Source organism: Culex pipiens, chromosome 1, assembly GCF_016801865.2.
Source record: "Culex pipiens pallens isolate TS chromosome 1, TS_CPP_V2, whole genome shotgun sequence".
Lineage (NCBI taxonomy): Eukaryota > Metazoa > Arthropoda > Insecta > Diptera > Culicidae > Culex > Culex pipiens.
The window spans coordinates 34,268,537-34,294,362 of NC_068937.1; the positions used below are offsets into that span (position 1 = coordinate 34,268,537).

The 25,826-nt window shown below is 34.7% G+C and overlaps 1 protein-coding gene and 1 long non-coding RNA gene across 2 annotated transcripts in view; one reads left to right on the forward strand and one right to left on the reverse strand.

Annotated features, from left to right (window-relative positions):
* LOC120418104 (programmed cell death protein 4) overlaps positions 1-25,826 on the reverse strand; it is a 33,188-nt gene continuing 7,362 nt past the window's right edge. The window contains exon 4 of the mRNA XM_039580374.2: positions 1-1,354. Within this exon, the coding sequence (XP_039436308.1) occupies positions 1,279-1,354 (76 nt within the window). The 3' untranslated portion in view covers positions 1-1,278. The remainder of the gene's footprint in view (positions 1,355-25,826) is intronic.
* Positions 12,627-16,972, forward strand: LOC120418105 (uncharacterized). The gene is made up of 2 exons (XR_005605556.2): positions 12,627-16,612; positions 16,674-16,972. It is a non-coding gene; the product is annotated as an uncharacterized LOC120418105 (long non-coding RNA).

Genomic DNA, 25,826 nt, shown 5'->3' on the forward strand with positions numbered 1-25,826 from the left:
TTTGTTCCTTAACGGTTACTTTGCATAGGTTGTATTTTTTCTGCTGGTTTTTATATTATTTTGCAGTTTTACTCTCAGTACGATAAAGTATGTTGTGTTTTGATGCCTTCCTTTTGCCTTTCCTTTCCTATTGACGAAGTGATGCGCATTTCACTGGATTACGTTTACGTGTGCGAATAATTCAAGGAAATGTTCAGGAGGGGGCGGGGGCTTACAAAATCTGCACTGAATTGTATCCAACTTTGTAAAAAGTATTTATTCGTACCGCTTACAGGATGAACAAAATAAATGGGGAGCGGGGAAAACAGTATATTATCTCATCTCTAACTTAATTCTCTCTTAACTCGAGTTATCTCGTTCAACGCTTAAGTGCTTACAATTTTTGCTTGGCAGAAGTATCCAAAGTACTGTTAAGTTAGTATATAGTAGTATGTTTTTTTGTTTGTTTGTAATAGTCAGGTAGCAATTTCAAATTCTTCTCTCGTTTCTTTTTTGTTGTTTTTTTGTATTCTCTCAGAATGACTTGCATCGATTCGTCTAAAAAAACGACAAATCTCGGAACTAGATTCAATGACGACCAAAAAGAAAAACTGGAAAACGCAAGAAATGCAGCTGGCGAGAGTTTGGGGGGCGGAATCAAACTGATCAAAACAAACGACTCAGAGCAAGTGGTGATGACTGACTCTTGCAGGTTCCTACTCTAGCAGCCTACGAATGATGGCTCTATCCTTTCAGGATTTTTTCAATGTTTTTTCTACGGTTTTGCTTCTAAAATGCTTTCGACTTTGTTTTTTGTTACTTTCGTCTACAGATAAGTATTTTTAATTGTTGTTTTTTGGTGAATATACGATCAAAATGGGGTTACAATATATTTGAGTGTAGTTTTCTGTTTCCTTTCAAAATGTGTTACATTTTTCTTCTGCTCTTCTAAACTGCGCGGGCTGCTTCTTCTTTCCCTCCTGCAACTGTGCTCTCTACCTTGCAAAATTATGTAAATGACATAAAAGATGTTGTTTTCCGCACTTTCTACTCAGTTTGACAGAGCACGGTTGTACAATTTTCATCTCTTCGCCTAACGATTCTCACTCTCTTGAAAAGTCCAAATTTATCCTCCTTTTTCTTGCATTCGAACTTCAACTCTCGCAGGAAAAATATCAATTGCGTTTGCGCGCCATTCCAGAGTAACCAAACGGATTGCGCCAAATAAAAAAATGTTTAGCGCGTTTTTCTTCCTTGCTGAAATGGTCTGCTGAGGCTGCTGCTGCTGCGGTTCGCGCCTTAAAAGTCACGCGAATTCAAATTGACCGGCTTGATGCGGCCACCGTCACCCTCGGACACGAAACGCTTGCGGCCTCTGGAAATATATAGAAAGGGAAAGACGTTTTGGTTAGATTTATTTCAGAATTATAGTGGCGAAAATTGGTTTGCTATCCAGATGTTTAAGCATAAAGAAAATGTTGTTTAAATAATTAAACAGATATGTCAAACATATAAACAGTGCACGCGAGCTGTCAAATTCCAAACCTTAAAAATCGAGTCGACGTGAAACCTACAACAGTACCTGTTCGGTAACTGGACTGAGCACGTAGCCCACACAGCAAATTTTGGATTGCCATTTTAGTAAAATAAATTTTTGCTGAAATTCGGCAATGAACAAAAACATTGCTGAACATTCAGTGACTGCATATCTGTCAAACTGAAATGTCACTTTTGACTTATTGTTTGGATGCTGCCGAGAGAAAATTCTCTTTCAAAGGTGTTTTTTTTTTTAATTTTACATTGTGATCTTTAGAAACAAAGGTAAGAAAATTGTGAAAAACAAACCACCTGCGTTTTTTAGGTTTGGAGGATTGATGAAATTATTGTATGAATAACAGTACTGGAAACATTTTTAATGGCAAGCAAAATCAAATTTTGATAACTGAAATACCAGCAACGATTGCTGAATCTTCAGCAAATGATCTGTCAAACTGACACAAGAAAATTACTGAATTTTCAGCAAAATAATTTGACGTTTCATTTGCTGAAATTCCAGTAAACTATCTGTCAAAATGGCAAATGTCGATTGTGTCACGTTCCCCAGAAAACCACTCCCCCGAAAATCATTCCCCAGAATGTACCATTTCCCAGAAATCCATTCCCCATAAAAGTTTCTTTCTCGAAAAATATTAGGAATTGATGTAAAGTAGTTTCAATGATAAGATTTGTTAGGAAATTCTTAGAAAATATAAAAATTGGACAAAGTAATTTTATCCATGCTAAGAAATTTTCCTTTCTTTTTCGACAACAAATCTTGAGAAAATAACAGAGCATGTAAATTCGGCATATGACTAGTTATATTATTCTAAGAAATTTTCCCTTCTTTTTCAGTCATGTTTAATTTGTTATACAAATGCCGAATAAATTGCAGTTTCATTTTATTTTTTTGTTTCTCCGTGAAGGCTTTTTTTATTTTACAAAGAAGAAAAATGCTTGTTAAAATTAAAATTGGATTATGGGTGTCATTTGGTATAATTCCATTTGACATAGTGGACATTTGGTATAATGCTCATTTTTAGGCTTAGTGATTTTTCACGCTCGAAAATTGCAAATTTCACGGGGACCTCAATTTTAAAACACCAAATTTCACGCAAATTTCACGGAACGTGAAAAAAATTAAAATAACTCTGAAAATCTTAGGTTTAAATCACAGAAACTACTTTTTATGCTTCATTATATATTATTCTTCAATAAACTAAAATAATCTTCACTAAATTTGAACGTGACACAAAAAAATCTCTGCTGTTTCCACCTGATTTGAAGTGTGGTCTAAATACATTTTGAACCAAATGTAGGGCATACGTATTCTTATTTACTGAACTGCTTTTTTAATATTCGACTAATAAAGCTAAAAAAAAAATTGCGGATTTGCTTCTGTTTAATCATTTTACATTTTATTGAATTTCATATCAAAGCAAGATTTAACAACCTTGTCCAGCCAAAATTACTAACATAATTTGAAATTTCTGCGACGTTTAGCCACTTAAAAATAATTTTTAAGGTTTAAATCTCACTTAAAAAAATTAAAATCAATATTCAAAAATAATATAATTTGCAACGGAATCGAAATTTTTATTCAAAATGAGAACAGAAAACAAAAAAGTATTTTTGAACTTCACGGGAATCATCCACCCAAAGAATCAAATATCGTTAAAATTAAACTCAGAAAAAAATCTGAAATGTTTTTAAAAGGTGGTGTCAAAGATAAAAAATCTAGAGTTTTATTTGAAAAGGTCCTATAAACATATGAAACAGAATAGCTTATTGGATCTTTTTAAAAAAAAAACTCTAGAAATTCTTTTCATATTATTTTGAATAAAACAAAGCTTGATTATTTTAATTTCTTTTGAAACTATATCTTTCAAATAAAATAGCAGTAAAATTGTTATTACAGCGAATGAAATTATTACTAAATTTAGTTAGTTTCTAAAAAAAACTGAAAAATCTGAACAATTCTTCAAATGGTTCATATCAACCTTCCAATTGAAAACTTATAAAATTTACTTAAATAGTAGAAATATTTATTATGTAATTTTTTAAAAACATGATTGAGACAATTGATAAATTTCAAGAATTTCACGCCGTCTACGAAATCGTCAAAAATCACTAACCCTGACTAGTAATTAAACCAGGATATTCACTTGCTTGATTCTACAGTAGTTCATAAGATTATTTTTATTCCTATTTGAGTTTGATGAATTATTTTGAGAAAAATCGTTACAGTTTCACACAAACATAAAATGTCACGGGATTTCGCGGAAAAAGCCAAATTTCGCGGATTTCACGCTGTCCGCGAAATTGTGAAATTTCACTAACCCTACTCATTTTGCATGATGATTTAAAGTTTCAACAAAAAACATTATTAGAATCGCTTTTAAATTTGTTTTAAGATGACAAAAATGAATTTTCCCTTTTTTGGAAAGGAAAACTTAGAATAACTGCTGACTTAAAATAACTGATTTATTTGGAAAAAAGGAGTTTTTATTTTTTTTCTGGGGGACGGTACATTCTGGGGATTAGTTTTCTGGGGAATAGTACATTCTGGGGAATGGATTTCTGGGGAATGGTATTTGGGGGAATGTTTTTCTAGAGAACGTGACACAATCGCAAATGTCAGTTTACTGAGAATTCAAAAAATCAATCAAATTATTCGTTCTACAGCATTGCCTTGGCGTTCTCGATTGCGAGATTCCTACTCGAAACTAGGTGTTCGAAGTAGAGGGTGACGAGCGGGAATTCCCGGGAAAAATTTCCCGGGAAATTTGCCATTTTTGGACCTCTCGATTCCCGGGAAATTTGGTCGAGACTCCCGGGAAATTTTATACTTATAAATATCGAACCAAAATTAATAAACTAATCAGAAAAACATTCCAAAAATTCGAAATAGTTTAGAACATTGGATGATCAATGTTCGATTTTCAAGCTTGAATAAACCAATGCTTCTCTAATCTTCTTATTATAAAAGTTTAACTTTTCAAAAATTCCAATAACTATAATTGAGAGTGAATTTGGACCCCAAAATTAACCTTGAAGCATTCTAAGCACTTACACACCAGAAATAAAATATTTATTATTTCTAAGAGGGAAAAGCCTTTTCAAGATAAGTTTAATTTTCATATCCTCACTCGAGCTTAACAAAACTAAGAATCTTGTTTTTTTTCTAATTCTAAGTAAGTCAATTTCGCTATCGTATCGATGTAATTTCTTTTTTTTTATGTCAATAAGTCATTTTGTATTTTGCATATTGAATTATATTTTGAGAATAAAAATCAGGCTTTATTTGTAAAGTTAGGGTCCACTAATTGTGAACATTTACAGTTGACCTTAAGAAGGAAAAAAACAACTTAAAGTTTTTGTTTTGAGTCGTTATTTATCATATTGCAAAAAAATGGAAAATTATATATAAGTTTTTTTTTTACTTTCAAAAAATCTAATAACAATACAGAAAAAAAATTCATGGTAATATTACATCTGGAAAGGTTACATCTTATATGTCAGAAAAAATGAGTAATTTTACTTCTGAAAATATGTAATTTTACCACTATTCTGGTGTAATGTCGCATTTTCAGTCTAAATTGAAAAAAAAAAACATAATAAAAAGGTAATATTCAACCTTCTAAAATAACACCTTCCAAATTTACACTTTTTTTTGCTGTGAAGTTTAACAACAAGTTTGTGCAACTTTTGAAAAATCACTCAGTGCGAATGAAGAATCGTAAACATTTTAAACTGTAATTTCGAGTCCCAAAAGGCTTAAGAAACGATTTTGTATTTGTAGATTGAGGGAAAAATCAAAATGTAGAAATAGTTCCTCAAAATAATGAGGTTACTTAAATTTACGTTTCATTGGATTAATATGAATTAATTTTATCAGAATTCATTAAAAAGACACTTTTTTTTAATTTCCTTTTTAAGTTATTGTCACTTTTTGCTATTCAAAAAAAAATCCCGGGTCCCGGGAATTCCCGGGAAATTGCAAAACTCAACTCTCGATTCCCGGGAAATTGAAAATCTCGAGAATCGTCACCCTCTAGTTCGAAGGCTTGATTGTTGAGGCAATTGCAAACCTCTTTTTACACCTTAGCTTCCATCCACCCCGGGATTCGAACTGACGACCTTTGGATTGTTAGTCCAACTGCCTACCAGCGACTCCACCGAGACAGGACCCAGGGAGACGACTCCTACACCTGGACTGAGCTAACGACCTAACCTTTTTTAGGTTAGTCCGGGGCCAACATTTACTTCCCTTCCGACGGAAGGCGTGATCAGACAAATCTCGTCTCGAAAAATGCCACCGGGACCGTCTGGAATCGAACCCAGGCCGACTGGGTGAGAGGCAATCACGCTTACCCCTACACCACGGTCCCGGAATTCAGTAAAATCTAAATTAGTGAATCGTTTTCTGAAATTTCTGTAGATGAAAATGCAGTAAAACTTTACTGAATTTGAGCGAAAAAAAAATTGTGTGCAGCTACCGAATGCTGCTTGCTAACTGGGCTGATCGAAAAATGACGAGGAGAACATCGATGCATTATATTTTCTCACCAAAAAAATTCAAAGTTACTCAAAAATATTTCCAGACCATACCCGTCAAAATTTCTTTTGATTATGTTATGAAATTTCATGAAAACCTGAAAATGATTTTTTATTTGTTGATGTTCATTCACCGACCCCTCGATCTTTTTAGTTTGATGTTGTTTTTTGACGCTTGCCTGCTTTTTAACTGGGCTACAGACCATTTATCGAGCGCCCAGTTAAAAAGCAGTCCAGTTAAACAACACCCAGCTACCGAACAAGTACTGTACAGTCATCCCACATATTCGGAACACCCACAAATTCGGAACACTTTTGAGATAATTTGTCAATAACATGGCAAATGCAGCTTTTCTGTCGAACCTACTATTTTTTTGACCTTTATTTGGACATTCTCTTGCAATTTCACTAGTAAAATTAATACTTTTTGAACAAAAAACCTCATTTCAAGACTATTTTATACAGAGCAGCAAAACACTGCCTCCAAATTGCCTGTTCCATAATTGTGGGATGTTATTGTGCCTCCCACAATTGTGGAACATCTGAATTTAACTGATATTTTCACAAAAATAGTTATCAAACCATTCATAAAACATAACTATGCTTGAGTTTCGTTGGTTGCAGGGCCTGAAGTCATTATTTTGTAAAAAATGTGTACTCATGGAGAGAACCAAAGTTTGTTTACATCCGTAAGAAAAAAGTGTTCCGAATTTGTGGATTTCAAGGGTTCAAACTTGATATAAAAGTTAAAATTTGCAGTTGTTCGATACATCATTTGAAAGATCGCAAGAAAAGCTTTCAAACTTAGGTAAAAGCGAATCATTAAGTTCAATTATCGATTTGCTATGATTTTTTGAGCATTGGCCGATCTGTAAACCGTTCCGAATATGTGGGATGACTGTACTACATCACCGCCATCTTGGATAGCAAACCTTTCCCAAATCACTTAAAATTTAAAAAAAACAGAGGTTTTTTGCTTTAGACAGCTCGATGCCTCTGCGTTCTCTTAAGCTTGATCTACAACAAGAAACTCGCAGAATCGCAGACGAGCAATTCTCTACGAAATCGATCTTTTTTATAATTTTAATTTTTGTATTTTTTAATCCGTCTGAAACTTCTATGGTGCCTTCGGTATGCCCAAAGAAGCCATGTTGCATTATTAGTTTGTCCATATGATTTTCCATACAAATTTGGCAGCTGTCGATACAAAAATAATGTATAAAAATTCAAAAATCTGTATCTTTTGAAGGATTTTTTTGATCGATTTGTTGTCTTCGGCAAAGTTGTAGGTATGGATAAGGACTACAATCAGAAAAAAATGATACACGGTAAAAAAAATTGGTGATTGGTGAACTTTTGTCACTTGATTTGCAAAAAAAACACTACTTTTATTTTTTTTGATATGTTTTAAGGGACATAAAATGCCAACTTTCCAGAAATTTCCAGGTTGTGCAAAAAATCTTTGACCACCGAGTTATGAATTTTTGAATCAACACTGATTTTTTCAAAAAATCGAAAAATCGGCCGCAACAAATTTTTAACTTCATTTGTCGATGTAAAATCAAAAATTACTCTAGTGAAATTTTGATAAAGTGCACCGTTTTCAAGAAATAACCATTTTTAGGTGACTTTTTGGAAAATAGCCGCAATTTTTATTTTTTTAAAATTAGTGCACATGTTTGCCCACTTTTGAAAAAAATATTTTTGAAAAGCTGAAAAAATTCTCTATATTTTGCTTTTTGAAATTTGTTGATACGACCCTTAGTTGCTGAGATATTGCCATGCAAAGGTTTAAAAACAAGAAAATTTATGTTTTCTAAGTCTCACCCAAACAACCCACCATTTTCCAACGTCGATATCTCAGCAACTAATGGTCCGATTTACAATGACAAAATATGAAACATTCGTGTAATTTTCCGATCTTTTTGAAAACAATATTTTCATTTTTTTTTTTAAATCGAGACTAACATTTTAAAAGGGTTAAACATTCAATATTACGCCCTTTTAAAATATTAGTCGTGATTTAAAAAAAAATGAAATATTGTTTTTAAAAAGATCAGAAAACTTCACGAATGTTTCATATTTATTATTTTTAATTTGACCATTAGTTGCTGAGATATCGACGTTAGAAAATGGTGGATTGTTTCGATGAGACTTAGAAAACATCAGTTTAATTGTTTTAACATCTTTGCATGGCAATATCTCAGCAACTAAGAGTCGTATCAACAAATTTTAAAAAGCAAAATATAGAGATTTTTCTGAGCTTTTCAAAAATATTTTCTTTTAAAAGTGGGCAAAAATGTGCACCAGTTTTAAAAAAATTAAAAACTGCTTCTATTTTCAAAAAAGTTACCTAAAATGGCTTTAAATCGAAAACGGTGCAATTTATCAAAATTTCACTAATGTACTTTTTGATTGCAATTTTGATTTTACAACAAAAAATGAAGTTGAAGCATTTTTGCGATCAATATTTCGATTTTTTGAAATAATCAGTATTGATTCAAAAATTCATAACTCGGTCAAAGATTTTTTGAACAACCTGGAAATTTCTGAAAAGTTGTCATTTGATGTCCCCTTAAACATAAAAAAAAATGAAAAAATAAAAATAGTGTTTTTTTGCAAATCAAGTTTAAGTGACAAAAAGCAAGTCTAAGTGATAAAAACCACCAATTTCTACCGTGTATCATTTTTTTTTCAGTGTAGTCCTTATCTAAACCTACAACTTTGCCGAAGACACCAAATCGATCAAAAAATTCCTTCAAAAGATACAGATTATTGAATTTTAATACATCATTTTTGTATGGAATGCTGCCAAGCTGCCAAATTTGTATTCAAAATTATATGGACAAACTAATGATGCAAAATGGCTTCTTTGGGCATACTGAAGGCACCAAAAAAGTTTCAGTCGGATTAAAAAATACCAAAACGAAAATTTAAAAAAAGACCGATTTCGTAGAGAATTACTCATAATGCCTCATTGATTTTTTTAAAATATACAAGCTCTTCCCGGCAAACTTCGTCCTGCCCTTTTTTGGTTTTCTGACGTTTCTTGCTTGTTTGCTAATTCAGCCTCCTGTGATCAAAATTTGATTTTACGCAGCATTTCCCATACAATCTGCAGATTTTCCGGAATCGGTTCCAGAGTGGCCAAAGTTGTCACTTGTTGGCGTAAGAACCTTCCTTGGACTTTTACGAACCCAACGCAACAAAAAGCACCTCGATCCGTCGCTCCGTATTGAACTGATTCGCGTTCGAACAAAACCATCGAAATAATTTATATATATAGATTGTTGTGTTGAGGAAATTAAACTTTAAAAAACTTGCTACGACTATTTGTATTCAATCGACAAAACGATGGCAATACAATTTTAAACAAAACAAACCAAAATTAAAATTAATCAAATCAACACATTTTTGAAAGTTATCTTTCTTTTTCATTTTTATAATCCAGATAAATGAATCTTATTTGCAACACTTGTTTGTTTATTTTTTGCAAATAATGTCTGAACAAAAATTGTTTGCATTTTCAACTTTTATTAAACATTATTTCTGGCAGGCCACTGTTTCAGGCCAAAAGGTTGTGCACCCCTGCTCTAGAGTCATGTCTAGAGTTTTTTTAACCCTCTACTGCCCAAATTTTTGTTTGAATTTTTTTATTTTTCCATTTTGAGTCATTTTGAGCAACTTTTGTTCTACGAAAAACTTTACTTCTCTTGTTTAATGTTTTTCTTGTTTAATTTTTAGTATTTTAAATTGCATTTATCTTGTTTAGTTTATGTTTGTTTTTGGTAGTATTTGGCCTATTCTACCACCTCCTATCATTACATTTTGCCTATCTAATTTTTTCATGTTTTTACAGTAACTTTTTCAATTTTTTGCATGTTTTTCACATTTTCTGCTATAAAATGGCACCATTATCATTTAAATTGTAAATAAATGCGTAGAGGCATAGTCTGGGGCACTAGAAAAATTACTGCATACTTCTGTTAACTTAAAATATAAGAAATGTTAGTAAAAAACACTGCCAAAGTTGACCTCTAAAAAAATGACATTTTTAAAAACATTGGCAAAGTCACATAAAACAAGTAAAACTTCCAACCCATAAATTTTCTAAAATTATAAGAGTTTTTCTTTCCAATACATTTTAAAGATCAAAAATTGGTTTAAAAATGGATTCTTGGCGATTTTTCAAATCGAAGCCCGTCTAAAGGCGGGGTTGGGTTGTAGAGGGTTAATAGGTTCTATAAACATATGAAACACAATAGCTTATAAGACCTTTTCTAAAAAAAACTCTAGATGTGTTTATGGGGACACCAAGTTCCCTTGGAGTTTAACCTGCGCAAAAGTTTTGTTGATTGGTGTACAATTTTCCAATCTCAAAATGTTCAAAAATTCGAGCAAACAACAACAAAGTAAGCGAAAAAAACCGGTTATGTTCCGGTCTTCTCGATTCGCTTCTCCACTTGCCCACATAATAACACACTTCCTTGCTTGCCGGTTTCAAAACAACCGGTGTGGCATGGCAGTGTGTGTGTTGTTGTTATATTATATTTTTACTTGCTGCTTGCTCTCACCAACAACCATCGCACGAAAAACTGCGAATTTCAAGACGAAAACAACCGGCGAAAAAAGGGTGAATTATTGCATAACCCCGAAAACAACTCACTCCGACCGAGGAGAGGAACTCGGTTTTTTTTAGCAGGAGTGTGCATGTGTGTTAAATATCCCGTTTGTTGTTTACCAACCTTTTGGGCAATCTAAAAACGACAGATATTTCGTGAGTCATTTTTGCTTTTGGTCCTCGCTAATCAACACAGTTCGGTTGGATAAACAGAGCCGGTTAGAGACACGAAATTGGCTACGATGTTGTTGGTAACACACTGGCAACCTGTTTTGTTTTATTATTCCTCGAAAAAGTTTTTATATCGAGCTGTAGGGGAAATTCTCGTATGTTTGGCAGGTTAGGCACTCGCTGCTAACTCCATCCAATTTACTGATTTTCACTTTTTAAACAACTAATTTTACAAAACTCTTGATAGAAACTTGCTTGCTCACTTCTTATTGAGCTATTTATTAAAGTTATGACCTGCCAACATTAGAGGCACGCTGGAATTAGGTGCTGTTCCCCTAGTTTATTTTAAACAAAACATTTTTTTTAACTTAATCTTGCCAAACCAAAAAGGCAATGTAATAAATAAAAGCTACGACTATACCAAGAAACATTGTCATCCAATGCGACAACCATGTTCTGACACTGAATGACAGCTGAGTACTAATGTTAATTTGATTTGGTTAACCGCGGTGGATTTTCTTGAAACAATTCGAACTGTCAAAAAACCACCAAAGCATCTAGGTACCACATTGATCTCACAAAAAACTGTGGTAGAAAAGTATCCACCGGTAGATGCTTTGGTGGATTTTTGACAGTTCGAATTATTTCAAGAAAATCCACCGCGGTTAACCAAATCAATTTAACAATAGTAGGGGGAGAGGGGGTAATATGCACCCCCGGGGCAAAATGCACCCCCTGCTTTTCTCGGTATTTGGAAGAATTTTCCGGGGAAAAATCATAGAAATTGGAAGCTTAACATTGCTGAACCATGCTGGAAAAATTTGAGCATCGCAGTATAAAAACAGCTCAAGTTATTTGCAAAACTTTAAAATGTTGTGTTTTCATCTAATTTTTTTTGCACTTTCATTATGATTTTTGGACAATATAAAAATCATTTATTGATAATGTAAGTGTTGAGGTAAATAGTTTTTGCCATAATCTTCATTATTCTGTAGATAATTGAGTCCAAAAACATCAAAAAATGCATTTTTTATTAAATTTTCTGCAAAAAGCGTGTTCGGGGCATAATGCACCGCTGTGAAGCTCCTTAGTAGAAACAGCGGTGTCATCTAGTGGTGACTAGTGAAAACTGATTTTACCCGGTGCATTTTGCCCCATGTTGTGGTGCATTTTGCCCCGTTGTTGTAGTGCATTTTGCCCCAATGTTGCGGTGCATATTGCCCCGCATGGTCGTTTGAAATGAATCAAAAATGTTTTTAGAAATTTGATATTTTTGAACAATTTTGAGGTTTTTAAAGACTTTTTTCACTTGGATGACGAAGAATAATAGTTGTTTCAGAACATCGAACAAAATTCTTCCACAGTTATGCTGTAATGGTTGAGAAATCACAGTTTTCCCTTAGGGGGTGCATATTACCCCCTCTCCCCCTACTCTGATTTGCCCAGGGGGTAGCGAAGAAGACGCCATCTTGGAAGTTCAGAAAACAAACACTGACAATAAGTATTATACATATTACTATGGTTACACAAAGTGTGTTATCCTGGTTGAACTCAAAAGTCCCATGCAAATGTGTAAAAGCAAATTGGAAAATGTGTAATGCCGATTCTGAGTGTACGGGCGCACTGTTTTGTCGACCAAAAGAAAAAAAGCAAAAAAAGGTAAACAGTAAAATCCCTTTTTTCGATATGAATTTTCAGCCAAAATTGGGATGGAATCTACAAGAATATGATAGAATTAGTTATCAGCAACACAATTCACGTGTTTTTTCAGGAATTTATCGTCTAAATTGCGGAAAATTTGACAGCTAGTGCTTTTGATGTGGGCTCTCATTTGACAACCGCACTAATTTCGACTGTTGTCAGTTTGCTTTGGTCGGAATAGGGTTGCCATCCCCCCGGATTTGCCATACAACGTGATTCCAACGATGCCAGATTATTTAATGGGATCTGTTTATCTGTATTTTCTTTTTAAAAAATCTGTATTTTATCTGTATCATGTCAAATTCGAAGACATACAAGACATTTACAAAATTTTAACAGCAGATTTAAGCTTTTTAATCATATTGAAGCATAATTTAAATACTAAATTGATGAAATTTTTAAATAAAATCAATTTTTAAAAATCTGTATACACAGATTTTTGTGATTCTTGGGATCTAAAAATCTGTCAAATATTGATTTATCTGTATATCTGGCATGGCTGCGTGATTCCATTGCCCGTCACTTTGGCAGATTGCCAGTTCGTGCATTTGGCTTCTGCCTCCCACTTGCATGAAGTCGCCATAGCGCAGCGGTAAAGTGACAGATCACCATCCAAAATGCTTCAGTTCAAGTCTTGCAAAGCAATGACAATTTCTATGAGCTGAGGCTGGGACTATCAAAGCTGAATGACTTGTTTACTATTTTTTGCTTAAATTATTGAGAAAATGTATTCAATTAACGAAACTGTCGTTAACTTTATTTGAAAAAATATACAATATAAAATCAATCGAAACGAAAACAAACCTGTGTTCACAACATTGGCACTTTCAAATGCGCAAAAGCCCAGCCCCGGTCGGTCATAAGCCGGCTGTTTTCGCCGCACAATAACAAACAACGCAGTAAAAAGAAAAAGACACAAATCGCATTATGGTCGTCGTCGTCGCAACTCGCAATCTTTGCCACCAATACTTATTCGAGTTCTTCTTTCCACCAAACAACTGGAAGAACCACATCGCGCGCGAGCCAGTGGCAGTAAATTGTGCCGATAAACAATCTTCAGCCCATCGAGTTTCGCAAAATTTTTCGATGCCGTGCTGTGCGGACGCATATCGGCTAAATCTCGGAGAATTGGGTAATAAAGCCCTATGTCAATTTTTATGTACAACGGTAAAAAACACGATTAAAAACCATTTCTGATCACTTTTTTTCATTTCAATGCAAAAAAAATTGACAAGACAACATTTTTTCGATGGATCAACTATGGTCCCCTTGGAACGAGCTGTCAAGTAGGAGCTTTTCTGTCAAGAAGGACCGCGAGGTAAATTTTTCAAAATTGATTTAAAAATCCATTTTAAACTCTTTGTGGTCGTACAAAGGGTCATTCTACTCAGAAAAATAAGCTTTATCGCTGTCAACAATAATATCAGCAATCTGAGCTTCATTTTAGGACCCAATTGATCGAATCCCCAAAACAACGACAGCCGTCCATTGCCGGACGCTCCACTTTTTTAAAGGGATAAGGGAAAACCTCCACGGAATCCCCAAATAAGTTTCGCTTGGAGTTGGAGACATTCACCAACGTTTTTTCTTGAAACGTCAAAACACGGTACGTGCGACAATCAAGCACGACTGCAACAAAATACAGTAATATGGGTGTGTTTGAGAGGGCTTGCAGGGGCCCGGTTTTAAAGTCACGGGGCAGAGATCCTGGCGTGGAAAAGGGGAGCACCGAGGGGGGGAGTATTATGCACACTGCATGGAACCAGACCAGGCCGGTCCATGGAAACCGGTCACTGCAGAAAACGTGGCAACGTGGAGGAATGCAACAACTTTGGAGATTCTGTTGCACCGAGTAGAGTTTTTTTTTTCTATATGGATGTAGATACTGTCTCCATTCAGAAGGAAGAGAAATGTAGCAACTAAAGCTAATATGCCTGCCTACTAGACAAAACAATTTGCTTGTAGGAGTGAAGACATGTTAAGTAGGGCAACCTAAGCATGTCCCTGACTGACATTCAACAAGTTGCTAAAGTTATTTTTGAATTTAGTTTCTTCATTAGTTCAAACAGTTTGACTTTTACAAACTGTGTAAAAATAAGTACAGTCCAAGTCTAGACTGTATATTAGGCCGTCCCAAAAAAATGAAAAATTGTCTTTGGTGCTCACCCCTAGAATGATAGATTAGGATGTCAGGAACAATTTTCATACAACAAAAAAAAACTCAAAAATGGTTTACAACTCGCGCGTGGAGCCTGAATGAAAAAATTGCATTTTTCGAGTATTTTTCAGAAATGCGCGTAACAATCATACTAAAGTTATTCAAATTTGGTCGCCTTGGGCTTCAAGTTATAATTTAATGTCCCCTGAATAAATTCTTGTACAGACATAGTCCATAAAAGCTTGTGTTTAGGCATGGCAGGGCGTTTTAGGGAGAAAAATTTGTATTTTTCAGCTAAAAAATTTCAAAAATCACTCCCGAAAACGAGCTTAAAAATTTTGCAGCCAAAACTAATGCATTCAGCTTATAGGAAATTTTACAGAGATCATTTTGCTTTTTTTAACATTCAATTTATGTCCACGCAAATCTGACATATTTGCATTTTAGTGAACAAAAAGCGTCGAATTTTCAAAATTCTTAGTATACAAGCGCTTTTGACATAAAACATGGGCTACTATGATTACAAACAAGAAGGCATATATTTTTGAAATTTTTATTTTGCTCGCTCAAAAACGAAATTTGTTAATAACATTTCATGAAAAAACATGAGGTTTTCTCACAATGTGACTTAAACGACAAATAATCATTAATCAAAAGTAATTTTATTAAAGTTCATATCTCTAAGCTGTGAACGTGATTTTTTTTTTTGCATGTACACAGCAAAAAATCCGACTGTAAAATGCACATCACCTTCGTCAAAATAAACACTTAATATTACACACAGCATGTACAATTTTCGCAAACACAAAAAAAAAGTCGCAGCCGACGGGATTCAAACCCAGCACCAACAGTAAGGACTGGCGCCTTAGCCCACTTGGCCACCAGACCGATGAAAAATTGTAAGGATAAATGCATATATGAGCTTGACATTTTGGTCAAGTAGGTTTCCCATACTGCTGGGCTGCATATTTCAGAGTGTAAAATCACATAAAATTGCATAAAATTATGCAATATTTATTTTGCACCGAGGCTTTTTACACGCAGCTGGATTACTACTTTTTTAGCTGTGTTTGATTCCGGTTATTCTCATATTAATATATATAAATGTTTATTTTTTATAAATGTTGGCTTTTACACCCAAAACTTGTTAAAATTGACTGAACAAGACTGACTAATTTTATCTGAGTCCTGTTACTTTTCACGATATTTGATTATTTGGGTCGATGAAACCCGTTGATGTTGAAAAATACCACCTTTTCTGTTTTTTGTTTTAGTTTTGAATAGAATTTTGAAAATTTCGTTACTGGTTACATTATTTTGGCTATTTTTTAATTTTGTTTTTGGAAAGTGAGATGAAAATTTTAAAAATATTTTCAACTGGGCAAAATGTCGCAGAAAATTCAAATTATCGAAATCATTAAAGAAGGACAAGATGGTTAGATTTTGCTTTGATATGAATTTAATAAAAGGTAAAAGATAAAATAAATGCAATTCAGCGAAACTTACACACTCAGAATGAAGATTCGACTTCGGCAGAAATATCTGCCGAACGTGCTCGGCAAAGTGATATTCTGCCGAAATCTCGGCAGAAAATTCATTGTTCCAATATTCTCGGTTAAATTTAACCGATAGTTCGGCAGATCTAAGCAAAATGCCGAAGTTCGTCAGTTAAATTTAACGAAAATCTCGGCATGTCCAAAATCTACCGAGTTCGGCAATTCAACTGTCAAATTTGCTAGAAAGTGCCGAGCTGTTCGGTTAGATGTTGAGGTAGCCATATTTGTTTTCGATATGAGTAGTGCTCACTGAACTAAGTTCCGGAACTTTGGATAAATCGGGATTTATACTTGAATTTCTACAGGATTTCTGCTTGGATTTCTACTTGAAAGGTAAACATTTTTAATAACATCTGTTAGGAAAAATAATATCTAAAGGGTCTTTCATTTGCAGCTTTTACCAAGGAAATGCATGACGATGGTGCTTGGTAGAAGTATAGGATTCATTCTGGTTCAGATTGTATTAGATTATACATAAAAAGAGCAATAAATATAAAAAAGCATGCATGCATATTGTTTTAAAGCTTTAAATTAATTGCGAGAATCTCGATTTGGTTTTATTATGATAAATGCCGAGATTTTCGGTTGAATTCGTTTCAGGGATGCCGAGATTTTCGGCACAAAAAAGCTGGCTGTCAAAATTATTTTTGCCGAGACTTCGGCAGATGAATTTTCTGCCGAACTCTCTGCCGAGCGCTCAGTTGTTCTGTTTTCGGCAGAATTCTGCCGAAGTTCGGCATAAAAAACTGAGCGTGTATTTAGATTTTTGAGTTGAATAATAAAAAATGCCCTACATTTTGTTTCGAAATATATTTTTTTAAATCCAAATTTAGTGAAGATTTGTATAGTTTATTTAAGATAAATATATAATAAAGCATAAAAAGTTGTTTCTGTGATTTATACATAAGTTTTTCAGAGTTATAACGGCATGATTCGGACGCTTCGAAACCCAGCAACCTTGTCTTGTTTTATAAATTATTTGGATATAAGTTCGCATTATGAATGTCAAAACCGAGTTATTTGATGATTTCTAACATCAACTGTCATTTAAAGTTTGTTTGAACACTGTAGTTAATGCCAAAATAATTATATAAAATAAAATTATAAGTTTACCAAAGATGTGAAACATTTCACTGAAATATTTCATAGGCGTACGATTCACCGGGAAGGCAAAGCAAATATTTATGGTTTTAAATTCCTTACATTCTATCAAATTCTTATATAAAATATCGATTGTTTTGATGTTAACAGCTTATTTGAGACCTAAAGATTGCCATTCACTAACATTTCAGTCCAAATTTGTGCGGTTCATAAGCAAAATCGAGTGTCCGGAATTCGAAGCAAAAGTGTCCGGATTTCGAATCAGCTTTTAGCAGCTTTTTTCTACATTTCCAACTTATTACATGATTTTTTGCCAGCTATAACAAAAATGATATGCTACTAAGTGTCCGGATTTCGAATCATGACGTTATTGAAATGATTTGCAAACCAGAAGCAACACGTTCCACTGCTCAACCTCACAACATCCGATCAATATTTTCTCAGATTGCATCATTCGGCGAGGTGTGTTCCCAAATGTCGTAAACAAAAACAATCCCAGCCGAATCGAAAAAACAACAAACAACTAATTACCGTCTCACATTCCCAATCGTTCAAAAGTGATCCAAAGGCGATTGCCAAACAATGGAAAAGTACCGAAAACAACGCTCTGTTTTTTGTGAGGTGCGGCGCCACGACCTTGAAAGCTTAGAAGATAAATTTACGCTCAAAACATTGCCCACACCACTTCACTTCCCCCTTTTTATTTTATTTTGTTCGGTTATGCTGGCCACGCTGTTTTTTTTTCTACTCCACGTGCAAGAAATCACGTAGGCGCGTAGTAGGCTGGGTGTCAAAATAAACTAAATCTCGAAAGGAGTGAATCTTGGACGGCCACGTGGATTTTCGTTTCAAAAAGAAATCCATGGCCTACGTGCAAAAGGTTGCGCATGGTCGGTGGTGAGGTGAGGTTAGGAAGTTGGGGGAGCAGCGCAGCAGCATGGTTGCTTGTTTTTGTTTTTGTCGCGCGATTACTTTTTATTTTGGCTAAGACGCATTTTCTTCACGTCCGCTCTGTTCGCCCTTTTCTATGCATAACAAACGCGCACTTTTGGGGGTGTGTGCGTGAAGTCGAATATCGCGTTCTTTGCATGTATTTTACCGGCTTGCTGCGATGGTGTTGGTGCAGCCGCCGGCACAAATTGCGCAAGAGTGTGCGTTTTCGGTAGCGTAGTATGAGTGCTGCCAGGTGTTTCAACTAATACAAACACGACGTTTAATGTCTTTCTGTATAGAAATTTCCACCCGAAAATCAAAATATTATTATCATACTTGGCGTTGCAAAACACGACTGAAAGGAGTTTGCGCACATCAGTTTGGGAGTATCAGACGATTTTTGAATAACTAGTTTGTTTATTTTAAGTGAAAATTTGTTTTTTAGGGTGATGAAACAAATTTTCAATACAAAATAGTCGAACCATCTAGAAATTATGGACAACAATTTTGATCTGACAGTTCTGTCAAGGTGTCCTCCTATTACGTGTTCCACGTTTTGAATAGAACAATCTGGAAATGTCTAGCCTTCGGTGCGCAGCACCTGAGTTTGTTTAATAGCCTGTCCCATTTTGAGGTCATGTCGAGGAATTTCAGGTGCTCACTTCTTAAATGATAGATTATGATGTTAGGAACAATGTTTTCTTAGACAAGAAAAAATAATAAAATACTTTCTCGCACCCCCTAGTCGATTTACTGAAAAAAGTCACTTTTTTGAACAAATTTTCTAAAATCGCTTGGAATCAATACAAAAACTGTTTCGATCAGGTGTGTATTATCTTCAAACGATAGGTTTTTGTCCATAGATTAAGATGCACTATCAATATTGGACCAAAATTTAAGTTTTTGGACTCTCCCAGGCGGATTTGTGTCGAAAAAATCGCATTTTTTCGAAACTTTTTTCAGAAATGTTCATTTAATTTAGGGTAGCCTATTTTTCCCAGTAAAACCAATACATGCAGCTTGTAGGAAATTTCATGGCGAACATTTTTCCCTCTGAGAAAATGCAATTTCGACACTCCAGAGCCGAGATATTTGAGTTTTAGTGAGGAAAAAAGTGCCAATTTTCAAAATTTCTCAGAATTCAGAAGCAAGGCCTACTAATTACACGATGTAGCAAGCATATGTCTCAAAGGTCAAGGTATGCTTTTTTATAGTAATTTTGGCGGCTGAATCCAAATCTGAAATCAAATTTCGTGTAAACAGTGATGTTTTGGAGCTACACCCTTTTGGAATGTTATTTGCGTGTTTAAGAGGCAGTTTTTGTAAATATTACTCGGTTTGTTCTAGAGGTCGTATCGAGGTGCTCCGATTTGGATGAAACTTTCAGCGTTTGTTTGTCTATACATGAGATGAACTCATGCCAAATATGAGCCCTCTACGACAAAGGGAAGTGGGGTAAAACGGGCATTGAAGTTTGAGATCCAAAAACATAAAAAATCTTAAAATTGCTCGCATTTTAGTAAAACTTCATCATTTCAAAACACTCTTAGATGCATTCGAAAGGTCTTTAGAAGCACTTCAAAATGAGCCATAGACATCCAGGATTAGTTTAACTTTTTCTCATAGCTTTTGCGGGTTTCGCCTCGTAAGCGGAAGGTGATGGGTTCGATTCCTGTCTGGCTCGGCAAAGTCAGATCCCTTAAAAGAGTAAATATACTCACTGGGAATACTGACCGGTAGGGGATGGGTTTCGACTAGCGGCGTGCTGGGTTTCCAATCCAGAGGTCGTGAGTTCGATTCTCGTACCGGGATGATGAAAAAAAAAAAAAATTACTGTTAAAAATGGATTTTTTTAAAACCTCAAAATCTTTTTGCAACAGCCTCCAACACCCATACTCTTTTAGCTCAAAAGTTAGGGAATTTCATGGACTATAATCCTACGGTAATAACTTTTTGGCCAATCGCAGTTTTTCTCATAGTTTTTCGATTTTTCTATAAAAAACATTTTACAACGTTAGTTATTGTCCCTACAGCATCCATAGCGGCACTTTTTAGTCTCAATTTTGTCATATTCGAAATCCTTGGAAACTTCAAACTTCAATGCCCGTTTTACCCCACTTCCCTCATCTCATCTCATCTCATCCAAATCGGAGCACCTCGATACGACCTCTAGAACAAACCGAGTAATATTTACAAAAACTGCCTCTTAAACACGCAAATAACATTCCAAAAGGGTGTAGCTCCAAAACATCACTGTTTACACGAAATTTGATTTCAGATTTGGATTCAGCCGCCAAAATTACTATAAAAAAGCATACCTTGACCTTTGAGACATATGCTTGCTACATCGTGTAATTAGTAGGCCTTGCTTCTGAATTCTGAGAAATTTTGAAAATTGGCACTTTTTTCCTCACTAAAACTCAAATATCTCGGCTCTGGAGTGTCGAAATTGCATTTTCTCAGAGGGAAAAATGTTCGCCATGAAATTTCCTACAAGCTGCATGTATTGGTTTTACTGGGAAAAATAGGCTACCCTAAATTAAATGAACATTTCTGAAAAAAGTTTCGAAAAAATGCGATTTTTTCGACACAAATCCGCCTGGGAGAGTCCAAAAACTTAAATTTTGGTCCAATATTGATAGTGCATCTTAATCTATGGACAAAAACCTATCGTTTGAAGATAATACACACCTGATCGAAACAGTTTTTGTATTGATTCCAAGCGATTTTAGAAAATTTGTTCAAAAAAGTGACTTTTTTCAGTAAATCGACTAGGGGGTGCGAGAAAGTATTTTATTATTTTTTCTTGTCTAAGAAAACATTGTTCCTAACATCATAATCTATCATTTAAGAAGTGAGCACCTGAAATTCCTCGACATGACCTCAAAATGGGACAGGCTATTGTTTAATCATATCAGTTTTATAACACTGATAAACGTGTGTTTTCAAGTGACTCTCTTCACTTTCAACCAGTAGATTGCCGTAAACACTTGTTTACAGTTCCAATTAGATATTTACAAACAACGCAAGTATTTATAAATTCAATCTACACTGTCTGCGGGTTTACTCATCTCAGTAGGCACACATTTTCTTCTTATTTTCGCCATATGAGCGATTACTTAAATTTTTATCGCTTTCTTCGCAAGGGTTCTTACTTTTCTTCGTTTTGAAAGAAAGGAAGAAAAAACATGCAAAGAAAAAAAACAACGAGATAACACTCTTGGTCGACCGCACAACCACCATCAGGAATCGCTGAGTTGTGTTGTGGTTGAGGGTAGAAGAAAAAAGAATCAAAAGCAAACTTTTTATGGGCGTAGGTACGTGAAAAGACACAGCCGCCTCTGATGAAAGAGGAAGAAATCGTTCGCGCTGAGACGCGGTGTGATGGAAATGTTCTGGAAGGAAGGTCAAACCCGTAGCGAACACTCCTGGCTTGTGCAGGAAATCATCTGCGACGCAGGTGTTTTTTCAAAATTTGGAAATTTTAGCTACGTCAAAAACACGTTTTTCACGTTTTTTTTTTCAATTGCATATTCAGAAATAGATGAAAAAATAAATCCAGGACTTGATGAGAAAAAGTTGAAGGTGGTTATGTTACAGACATGACCAGTATGACCAGACATCACAAACTGAGGCCTTCAATATTTCAAACTGTGTGAGCAACAAAGTTTCATAGATCTTTCTTCAATGAAACCTTGGTCGGTACTGAAAATTTTTGATGCAAATTGCTAACTTATGTAGGTTCGTAACTTGTTGTGTTTTCGTAACGTGAAACACTTTTCATTTTTCTGGATTGACTCCGCATCAGAAATAGAGCTCTAAGGAAAAAATTTTTTTTTTGATAATTCATTTCGATTAACACTCAGAACTCAGAAAGAAAGAGTTTTTTTTAGAATTTTATAAACAACTTTAAACAATTTAATTATAAAAATTATGTGAAACTTTTTTTTTTCAAATTTAAATGCAAAAAAATATACTTCTTGACTTAACATGAATTCTCAAGCGTTAATATTTTTTTCGTTGTTTTTGTAATTGTAGTGATTTAACACCTTGAAAAAAACCCAAGAATTTTTATTCAAAAACTAAAAATAGCCAAATTTAGAAATGCAACAGGATAACAAAATTAAAACACTACAATTTAAAAAATATGTCATTTCAAAATTTAAAAATCAAATATTCAAATATACAAAAATCAGAAAGTTAAGAAAATTCAAAACAATTTGGATTAAAAATAGGGTATATGACCCTATATTGGACCTAGTACCTATTTTGGACCTATTTTTATCAATCGAGGTAGTTCAGGCTTTTAAAGTACGAATTTACGGAATCCAACCAACAGAAAGTGTAAGCAGGATCGTTTTGTAGCTTACCTCTTCCAAAAATGTTAACATTTTTGATTATTTCCGCTTTTTCAGCCACTTTTTCCAATGCCATTCGTATTTCCTACCATTTTCCTAGCACATCGATTAGGTCTAAAACCATTGAAACAACTTATCTATTATCGGAAAAATCTCAAATCAAATTATTTTTTTCAAATCAGCCGCGTTGGATCAGTTTTTGGAGCTACTTTGCCGTCGGTTCAAGGCTATCACCAACACATGTATAACAAGGTGTTGCCAGTGTTGTTTATCAATTTATTTAGATATTTCATTGAAATTAATTGAAAATTTTTAATTTAATATTTTGAATTGCGTTTCTTTACTGTAATTATTTGAAAGAAATCTAAGCTTTAAAAAGCAAATTAACAGAAACAATGAAAATATGTTTTTTAAACGATAAAAATGCAAATTGATGACGATAAAAATGCAAAATATCCCAAAATTTAAACTGCTGTTGATTTATTTTTGTCTTAACATCATTATCACCAATTTAGCTGCATATATTTTTAATTTCTGCTTCAAAAAATGCAAACTGGCTACCCTGTTGGAATTGAAGTGGAAACGATTGAAAAACCTAAAGGGCCTAGTTCATTAAATCGTCAGCTGTCACCGTGACAGGAGCTGTCAACATTGCTTACGAGTGGTTTTTGAAAAAGTCGTATGAATCTAATTTAAAAAATCTTGGGTTAGTTTTGAAAAGATCCTTAACGCTAGTTGTAAACAAATCAATTTTTCGATCAGTTCTCGATCAATTTACAAAAAATGCTTTGAATTGTAATCTGCACGCCTTTGGTTTATCAAACCGAGTAAGTGTGCGTGTTGCCGCCGCACGCCGCAATTCGAGTTGTCAAAATTTCAACCAATCAGAGGGTGGGTTCAAAATAAGTTCAGCGATGTCTCCAAAATACATCCTTTAAGTCCAAAAAGCATCCAAAAAATGTTTTACTTAAAATGCTTATTACAATCAAATGGTTAAATCATTTTCAATTTTCAATAGAGCAATTCCATGTCAAATAGGGAATCGGTTGTACCCGACCCTCTCCGATTTCAATGAAACTTTGAAGACATGTTAAAAAAAAAAAAGCAATCCACTTTAACGACCCCCGGGTCTTTTGTGGTCTCTGTTGCAAGTTTCTGCTTCTGGCGTCCGAAGGTTATGTGTGGTGAGTCACCCAAAACCTCTTTTACGCAAATGGACCGACGTTTTACTTCCCCATCCGATAGAAGGCCAGGAGGATAAGGCGGGAATCGAACCCGCGCCCCATAGCAACTTAGGGATCGGCAGCCGAAACCGCTAACCACCGCGCCACGAGGCCCAACAGAAGACATGTTATCCTAGGCATATATAAGCAATTTTTGTGTACATGGAGCCAGTTACACTCGATAATGACATTTGAGAAGGGTGTAAGTGTTTTGAATATTTTTGTATTTCGTAATTTAAATATTGCTGTATCTCGAAGCCGTTGCATCATATCAAAAAGTGGTCAAAGACAAACTTGTAGGAAATTGGACGAGCTTTCTGAAAAAAATACACTGAAAGAAAAATACACGCCACTTTTATGAGATTTTTTGATTTTTAAGTTTAAAAGTCAAATTTGAAGGTGAGCCCACGATTTTTTTTCGTTCAAATTTTTTGTAAAATAGCCTAAGATGTTACAAAAAGACTCACGAAAAATGCAGGATGGAGCAACTCACCTAAAAAAATACAAAAATAATTTACTGAAACTGTTTTTTTTTTTAAAAACGGTGCTATAAACCTCAAAATTTTCAAAAACCGAGCACGAGAGTCGATTCGGCAGACAATTTTACATAAAAGTCTCCATATTGACCATTGTCCTAAGTTCAATCCTTGTGAAGTTAAATGTCAAAAAATAGGTTTTTTGATGGTTTTTGGCAATTTCTATATGACAGACTTGATTTTTCAGTCTCGAAAATATTTTTACCGGAAAGCTCGTACAAGCTCCATTCGCAAACGTCAACTGAGATAAGTTGTATCAGCAGAAACTAAGCTAGAGACAAATTCTACTTTCCAATAATTTCGTAGCCGGCCTATTGGATATTGGATCGGTTGAGCATACAACCACACATTCTTTTGTAATACTTTTAGCCGATAAAAATATAAAACAAAGCATGAAATCTGTGACCTCTAACACTTAGGTATTTGCGTTTTTCTCTAAAACAAAACAAAGTTTCATTGTTTTTTCCGATTTGAAAATTTGAAGGACGTGTGGATGAACTATGTCAAGTATTCTTGTAACGAATAGAAAACGGCTATGTCTAATTTCTATCAAGTACTAGTTTAATTTTAGTTCTTTTGTGAAACTTTCAAAAGTTTACAATAAATATTTCAAGAGATTTCCAAGAATAGTTAGACAATCCGTGGTAAACAATTAAACAAGCTATTGTTAAAAGGTTGTTAATGAGGTTGCAACAAAATAAATTGTTTCTCTTAACTTGCTTTGCAAACAAGTGAGTCAAACGAAAAAAACTATACATAATTCAATCCAATGTTATTTTTTCTAGAGATTTCTAATACTGCTTAGCTCAACCACATCCGAGCCGAGTTCAGATCAAGGCAATTCACTGAACCCCGCAAAATTTAGGTCGTTTCAAGCTGTAAAGCCAACCACCACAACGTTGAACATCATCCAACAGTGCAGTTGCACTGTCCAAGTCTTCAAGTGCCAACGCACCTCTCAACCGCGGTCAAGAAAAAAAACCCCAACTATAAATAATCGCTAATTAAGCATTCGAAGTGCGCGCGAGATGTCTACCTTTAGAGTGATGCACATTAGAATGCAAGTCGCCGGCCGGCCGGCTTGCCAACCAGCTAGTACACACCCCCAACCAATACAATGTTCTGCTCGTAACTGCGAGAATCTCGAGACAATAATGCAGTCAGCAGCGGTTCAATGTCATCCAGTGCACCTTTCACCGCAATCTTGCCTGTTTGCTGAGCCACTTGCTGTAGCAAAAAAACAAATAAACAACAGAGCAAATATTACTTCACTTTGTTGATCACAGACAAGCAGGTTGGAATTTTGACAGTTTGTGTTTCAAAAAACGTCCACCAGATTGCGCTAGTATCAAGATGCTTAAATAACGAGTAACGTCCATTTGTCTGTGCTTAAATG